General features: G+C 49.0%; 1 protein-coding gene and 1 non-coding gene across 2 annotated transcripts; one reads left to right on the plus strand and one right to left on the minus strand.

Moving 5' to 3' along the window:
- The first annotated feature begins 1,689 nt into the window (after positions 1–1,689).
- LOC123107838 (probable glucan endo-1,3-beta-glucosidase A6) lies at positions 1,690–3,679 on the plus strand. Its single transcript, XM_044529745.1, has 2 exons — positions 1,690–3,106; positions 3,333–3,679. Exons 1-2 carry the CDS (start codon positions 1,702–1,704, stop codon positions 3,371–3,373), a joined length of 1,446 nt encoding a protein of 481 aa, XP_044385680.1. The 5' UTR covers positions 1,690–1,701; the 3' UTR covers positions 3,374–3,679.
- A 460-nt stretch (positions 3,680–4,139) lies between these two features.
- LOC123109112 (U2 spliceosomal RNA) lies at positions 4,140–4,336 on the minus strand. Its single transcript, XR_006452406.1, has one exon. It is a non-coding gene; the product is annotated as a U2 spliceosomal RNA (small nuclear RNA).
- Positions 4,337–8,255: the final 3,919 nt, after the last annotated feature.

Consider the following 8,255-nt stretch of genomic DNA (forward strand, 5'->3'; position numbering starts at 1 on the left):
GTGCACTCGCTCTGACTTAGCTTTTATCACCTGGGTACTCGGTAGATATCAAGAGAATCCAGGCATAGAGCACTGGAAGATGGTAAATAAAGCATTGCGTTATGCGCAAGGCACGAAGGACTACATGCTAATATACAGGAGAAGTGATTCCTTAGAGATAAAAGGGTATTCAGACACAGATTTTGCGGGGGACAAAGATGATAGAAAATCCACGTCAGGATACGTATTCACCCTCGCCGAGGGAGCTATTTTGTGGAAAAGCTCCAAACAGTCGATAGTTGCATCATCCACGATGTATGCAGAATTTATAGTATGCTTCGAAGCCACGGGGCAGACGATATGGCTAAAGAAATTTGTACCGACTTGAAAGTGGTAGATTGTATTCACAAACCACTAAAGATGTATTGTGACAACTAGCCCGCAGTATTCTATGCTCACAACAACAAGTCGAGTGCTGACAAAACAATAGAGATAAGGTATTATGTTGTGAAAGATAAAATCCAGGATCAAGCTATAAGTCTCGAGCATATAAGGGACAAAAGATATGTTTGCGGATGCGCTAACGAAAGGCTTACCACCCAATGTGTTCAAGGAACACTTAGCCGGCATGGGTTTAAGGGAAAGCCTTATGATTCCTGAATAGGCTCAAAAGAAACATAATTTGTTTCTGAACAAAATGTATGTTGTAGCTGTATGATTCTATTAGCAATTAAGCTGTGACGATGAAACATGCTTTATGTACCAATATGTAATGAAACAAATAAACTAGAAAGTATAAGGTTAAAAGTAAAGTTGAGATCAAGGGGGAAGAATGTTAGGTTGATCTCCTTTGTGTGGGCCCAACGGCCCACCAGGCCCTTAGATTCGCGCCCTGATCGATGACGCCCAACCCTCTTCTGGTTGGTGGGCCCCTGTGACCCGCGCATACATAAACAGAGGTGGGGGCCGGGGCACGACTGACAAAGTTCATCGCTGCCACAATTCTCACTAACACTCCCTACCGATTTAAGGTTAGCGTGGTGCTTATGGGAAGCACACCACCGCCGTCATCTCTCTCTCGTCACCGTCGTGACCATCTCATCATGATGGCCTCTCGCTCGAGCTCGTCAGCCAAAGAAGAAGGTAGGTTCACCGGAATCACTAGCTTACATCTATCACTATGCAGTCATATGTATGGTTGCGTATTCTAGAGTAGGGATGCAGAGCGGCGTTCGATCCGCCTCGCTTCGTAGTCAAACTACATCAAGATATAACCCGGTTCAGCTTTAGTTTAGTTTAAACTAAATTCCTGTTTTTGCGGGCTTATGCGGGATGCCCGCTTGCATCCCTCACTAGAGTCCATAAGTCGACTATCGGTGACTGCGAGCAGTGATCGAAACTCATCGAAACACGAGTCACATTAAAAAGAATGCCATTATTGTTGATCCAAACGCGCATGGGTTTTATCTGATTTTTCTTTACGACCATGAGTCGTTGCTTGTGTGTAGTGGGACAATGACAATGGCCGCTGGCGTCTTGAGATCGATGTCTTCACCTGCTGCCTCTATCGTATTCCTCAAAATTTAATCTTACTATACCAAATTTCTCTTCTTTTATCGCTGGAATCCTGCAAGTCGTGCTTGCGTTACGCTACATCCACGTTATAAACAGAAGTCTCCCGCTATGCTATGCCATGCCATACCATTAGGGTTCACCTCCGCCATGGCAATGGCATCATCGTCCCTCACCGTCCTGCTCAGCTTCCTCTTCCTCGCCATTGCCGCCGTGGAGCCGGCCTCGGGGACAGCGCAGCACTTTCTGGGAGTCAATTACGGCAGGCTTGGCGACGACCTCCCGCCCCCGCACATCGCGCTTGAGCTCGCCCGCTCGGCCGGCGCCGCCGCGGTCAGGTTCTACGACACCAACGCCACCTTCCTGGCCGCGGCCGCGTCCTCCGGCCTCGGCTTTGTCCCGGCCGTCCCTAACGAGCTCATCGTCTCCCTGGCTGCCTCCCAGCGCGCCGCCGACGCGTGGGTCGCCTCCACGCTCCTCCCCTTCCGTCGCAACCGCCGCCTCCGCTACCTCTTCGTCGGCAACGAGGTGCTCTCCGACCCCACCACCAAGTCCCGCTGGTCCCGGCTCGTCCCCGCGATAACTAACCTCCGCCGCGCGCTCCGACGATATGGCCTCAGCCGTGTCAAGGTCAGCACCACCCTCGGGATGGACGCTCTCGTCGGCCAGAACGTGTTCCCGCCGTCCGCCGGGGTGTTCCGCCCGGACATCATCGACGTCGCCGTGTGCCCGCTCCTCGCCTTCCTCGAGCGCACGGACTCGTACCTTTTCTTTGACGCGTACACCTACTTCACCTGGTCGGCGAATCACACCGTCGTGCCGCTCACCTACGCGCTGCTCGAGCCGTCGCCGGCGCCGGGGTTCCGGTACCACGACCCCGGAACGGGGCTGTCGTACACCAACCTCCTCGACCACATGCTCGACGCCGTGGTCGCCGCCATGTGCCGCGCGGGCTACTGCGGCGTCAGGCTGGCGCTGGCCGAGACCGGCTGGCCCAACGCCGGCGACCTCAACGAGTTCGGCGCCAACGTGCGGAACGCGGCCACGTACAACCGCAACGTGGCGCGGCACCTGGCGTCCGGCGCCGGCACGCCGCGGCGGCCGGGGATGCGCATGCCGGCGCTCGTGTTCGCGCTCTTCAACGAGAACGTCAAGGGCGGCCCCGGCACAGAGCGGCACTGGGGCCTCTTCTACCCCAACGGCAGTGCGGTGTACGAGGTCGACCTGACGGGGCGCCAGCCGGTGGCGCCGTACCCTCCGCTGCCGCCGGCCACGAACGACCTGCCGTACCCTGGGAAGCTGTGGTGCGTGGCGAGGACTGACCGCCACGGGGCATTGGCCAACGAGACGGCGGTGAGGGAGCAGGTGGCGACGGCGTGCGCGGACGAGGCCGGGCTGTGCGACCCCGTGCGGCCCGGCGGCGGGTGCCACCTCCCGGACACGGTGGCCGCGCACGCGAGCTACGTGTTCAGCGCGCACTGGAACAGGTTCAGCAAGCAGTACGGCGGGTGGTGCTACTTCGCTGGCCTCGCCGTGGAGACGACCGTCGATCCCAGTGAGCCATTCTTTCGCCTTACATCCTTGTTTACATGTTGCTCCGGAAATTATTTTCAGAAGTTCACTAGAAATACACTCGAAATGTGCCAATGACATTGCATATTTGAATATACGTATGTTCTACTTATTGCCTATATGTTGTAGAAACATGATAAAACTAACTTAGGAACCGCGGCCATCCAACTATCCACCATCTAATAAGAATTCTCATATTCCTTTTTCAGGTCATGGATCGTGTAAATTTCCCAGCGTTACACCAGGCTGAAGCCTGAAGAAGTGAAGATGCTGGTGGCGTTCCCTCCGGTTTAAAACACACCAATGATTGAATAGTGAACGCTTGTACCCCGCTATATTTGTCTTGCTGCAGTCGACTTTCAGGATATCCTAGTTTGAATTGCCTCACGATTCGTATTGGAGGAAATAAAATTTGATGCTTCTTGTTGTTGGTAACCTTTGCTGGTTATACCACTATGTGGCAGCGCTATATTGTTCACCAAGTTTTAGGCCTTCTTTGGTTTAGAGGAATATTGTAGGAATTTCATAGGATAGGATTTCTCTAGGAAAAATTCCTTTAGAGTCCTTTGGTTTGTAGGAATGAAATCCTATTTCTATGGAGGAATTCTTCCTATCCTCCATATTTTATAGGAAAATAAACATTAGCCTAGACTCAATGGAAAAAATCCTATGATGTGAATTAAAGGGCATCTCTTTCCCTATTCCTACTCATAGGATTTGAGATGCATGTCATCTCACTTTCTATGACTTTTCTATTCCTACGATTTTCCTACCCTATGAATCAAAGGAGGCCTTAGAAGAAAATCTGACGACTGTCAGTAATGCACGAAGTACACTAGAAATATATGCTCTGCAGAACAGAAGCATACATATATTTCACCAAAGACTGAATATTATTGCCGGTTTCAAAGCATGACTGATGAACTACAGCTTAGCTTTCTTCGATGTTCGAGCGACTTGCATTGCAAATCATATTGAACTCGTCAAATTTCCAAAAGTAATAATTATTGATTTGGTTGGGGTGCGCCAGGCCCAGACAATAGTGCAACGTCGGGGCAACACGTTAGAGCCCCGGCAGCAAGCTACCATGGTGGACCCTCTACCATACAAAATAAATTTAATATTGTTGGAGACACATGGTCCACATATTAGATACTAAACTGATAAAAACAGATATCATACTTGATCTTAGCCAAAGTATCGAGAAAAGTATGCGTTGCATTGTTGAGCTAGGTCTCGTTTTATAGCCATCCTTCGTACTTTTTTGAGACAATCTCGCAAAGCTTTTATTTAACTCGTCATAATGTTTACATGGACGAAACTAAGATCGTCTGGATTGCCCAACCAAACATGACGGCCAACCCCAAATGATAGAGTATACTTCGTAAAATCGTGAGCCTCGATATTCGATCTCCTAAACTCATGACTAAAGAAGCAACTATCAAAGAAACTAAAATGATCTATGATTTCATTAATGACCGCGCCATAAGATGTCTGTTTGATGTCATCAATGACAATCTTGCAATCAGAAGCTACATATATTATTTCCTCATAGACTACGAGGCGTCTTTGGTGACTTCGTAAATCTTAAGATAATATGTCGGCTCAGTCTCTGAGAGGTGCTTATACTAGTAGGATGTGCGTGTCTACGTTCACAGGGATAAGTGTATGTGCCTGTATATGAGATGAGTGTATGCGCGTATATATGAGCACTTGTGTTTGTACTGATGTTCAAAAAAAATAAACAATTAAGAATTAAAAAATGTATGTGCGTATATATGAGCGTTACGTCTGTACTGTGTTAAGAAAAGCTTTTTATCTCTGTAACTACTACAACGGGAGATTCATATGTCCTGATTTTATAAATTATCAGCTTGTCTCTGACATGAATCTTGTAACAAATCCAGTAGCTATTGGTGTAGACTAGCAAACATCGGAAGCACCGGACGTCACTCCACCCGGGCGTGGCCCCACTTTGCCTACGCCTCCCTTTCACCCCTGATCCAACCACCGTCCAGGTACCCTCTGCCCCAGCACATTAATGCCTATGATGGACACCACATCCGATAAGTGTTGGACCAAATGACATAGCGAATTTCTTCAAGTTTTTTTTTGAAACACGGTCCTTTAAGGCCATATTTATTAAAAATGGTAGAATAGAGTTGCACGGTTAATCAAAGAAAATTCGGATGAAAACTGTTACAACAAGCATAATCAATGGGCACCCCGGTCGACCTGGCACCAACAAGATCGCACACACCGCTGAGAAGAGGAACCCATCGAGGTTGTCGGCCATGTCATCGTCATCGCCTCTCTCTGAGCAGGTGACTCCGACTTCGTCCGGATGAGCCCTTCGGAGTGAAGGTCCGGTCGCCAGTGAGATAGAGTAGGACATGAGATACGCATGCTCACGGAACTCGAGGCGCTGCCGTCTCCCATGCCATACCCTTCCTAGTCGGAGTCCATGGCCTACACGTCGCTGGTCGATGTGAGGTTGACGTTGGATCCGGCGTGGTCGGAGCCCGACACGATTACGGTGCCAGGGGTTGTCAGTCACCTGTAGCGGCACCGGCGAGTGTGACTCTGCCTCACCGCGTCTTCCATGAGCGCTTCTGCAGCCTCCCACGCCCTTTACCTCGCACGGCGGGTCGTCATGCCATATCAAAGCATCTCCGGCCGTCCCTCCAAGAAGCCCCCCAGGAGCACTTTTTCAGCGCCAGCGGACAAAAAAAGTCCCAGCCACGCCCCACTGAAGGAAATATGCCCTCAAGGCAATAATAAAGTTATTATTTATTTCCTTATATCATGATAAATGTTTGTTATTCATGTTAGAATTGTATTAACCGGAAACATAATACATGTGTGAATACATAGACAAACAAAGTGCCACTAGTATGCCTCTACTTGACTAGCTTGTTGATCAAAGATGGTTATGTTTCCTAACCATAGACATGAGTTGTCATTTGATTAACGGGATCACATCATTAGGAAAATGATGTGATTGACTTGACCCATTCCGTTAGCATAGCACTTGATTGTTTAGTTTGTTGCTATTGCTTTCTTCATGACTTATACATGTTCCTATGACTATGAGATTATGCAACTCCCGTTTACCGGAGGAACACTTTGTGTACTACCAAACATCACAACGTAACTGGGTGATTATAAAGGAGCTCTACAGGTGTCTCCAAAGGTACATGTTGGGTTGGCGTATTTCGAGATTAGGATTTGTCACTCCGATTGTCGGAGAGGTATCTCTGGGCCCACTCGGTAATGCACATCACTATAAGCCTTGCAAGCATTGCAACTAATGAGTTAGTTGCGGGATGATGTATTACGGAACGAGTAAAGAGACTTGCCGGTAACGAGATTGAACTAGGTATTGAGATACCGACGATCGAATCTCGGGCAAGTAACATATCGATGACAAAGGGAACAACGTATGTTGTTATGCGGTTTGACCGATAAAGATCTTCGTAGAATATGTAAGAGCCAATATGAGCATCCAGGTTCCGCTATTGGTTATTGACCGGAGACGTGTCACGGTCATATCTACATAGTTCTCGAACCCGTAGGGTCCGCACGCTTGAAGTTCGATGATGGTTATATTATGAGTTTATGTGTTTTGATGTACCGAAGGAGTTCGGAGTCCCGGATAAGATCGGGCACATGACGAGGAGTCTCAAAATGGTCGAGACGTAAAGATCGATATATTGGACGACTATATTCGAACATCGGAAAGGTTCCGAGTGATTCGGGTATTTTCGGGAGTACCGGGGAGTTACGGGAAATCGTATTGGGCCTTAATGGGCCATACGGGAAAGGAGAGAAAGGCCTCAAAGGGTGGCCGCACACGTCCCCATGGGCTGGTCCGAATTGGACTAGGGAGGGGGGACGCCCCCTTCCTTCCTTCTCCTTTTCCCTTCCCTTTCCTTCCCTCCTACTCCTACTACTTGGAAGGGTTCCTAGTTTTATTAGGAAAAGGGGAATCCTACTCCCGGTGGGAGTAGGACTCCCCTAGGGCGCGCCATAGAGAGGGTTGGCCCTCCCCCTCCTCCACTCCTTTATATACGGGGGCAGGGGGCACCCCAAAGACGAACAATTGATCTCTTGATCTCTTAGCCGTGTGCGGTGCCCCCCTCCACCATAATCTACCTCAATCATATCGTAGTGGTGCTTAGGCGAAGCCCTGCGTCGGTAAAACATCATCGTCGTCACCACGCCGTCATGCTGACGAAACTCTCCCTCAACACTCGGCTGGATCAGAGTTCGAGGGACGTCATCGAGTTGAATGTGTGCAGAACTCGGAGGTGCCGTGCGATCGGTACTTGATCGGTTGGATCATGAAGACGTACGACTACATCAACCGCGTTGTGCTAACGCTTCCGCTTTCGGTCTACGAGGGTACGTGGACAACACTCTCCCCTCTCGTTGCTATGCATCACCATGATCTTGCGTGTGCGTAGAATTTTTTTTGAAATTACTACGTTCCCCAACCGTGGCATCCGAGCCAGGTTTTATGCGTAGATGTCATATGCACGAGTAGAACACAAGTGAGTTGTGGGCGATATAAGTCATACTTCTTACCAGCATGCCATACTTTAGTTCAGCGGTATTGTTGGATGAAGCGGCCCAGACCGACATTACGCGTACGCTTACGCGAGACTGGTTCTACCGACGTGCTTTGCACACAGGTGGCTGGCGGGTGTCAGTTTCTCCAACTTTAGTTGAACCGAGTGTGGCTATGCCCGGTCCTTGCGAAGGTTAAAACAGCACCAACTTGACAAACTATCGTTGTGGTTTTGATGCGTAGGTAAGAACGGTTCTTGCTCAGCCCGTAGCAGCCACGTAAAACTTGCAACAACAAAGTAGACGACGTCTAACTTGTTTTTGCAGGGCATGTTGTGATGTGATATGGTTAAGACGTGATGAGATATAAGTTGTTGCATGAGATGATCATGTTTTGTTGAAGTTATCGGCAACTGGCAAAAGCCTTATGGTTATCTCTCTATTGCATAAGATGCAAGCGCCAAATAATTGCTTTACTTTATCGCTATGCGATAGCAATAGTTGCAAAAGCAATAGTTGGCGAGACGACCATGTGACGATACATTGATATAGATCAAGATGAT

Source organism: Triticum aestivum, chromosome 5A (assembly GCF_018294505.1).
Source record: "Triticum aestivum cultivar Chinese Spring chromosome 5A, IWGSC CS RefSeq v2.1, whole genome shotgun sequence".
Lineage (NCBI taxonomy): Eukaryota > Viridiplantae > Streptophyta > Magnoliopsida > Poales > Poaceae > Triticum > Triticum aestivum.

Excerpts from the sequence above, each read along its gene's own strand:
- LOC123107838 (XM_044529745.1), top strand. The coding sequence starts at position 1,702 with ATGGCAATGGCATCATCGTCCCTCACCGTCCTGCTCAGCTTCCTCTTC. Across the intron at positions 3,107-3,332 it reads GGAGACGACCGTCGATCCCA|GTCATGGATCGTGTAAATTT; the intron begins GTGAGCCATTCT and ends TTCCTTTTTCAG.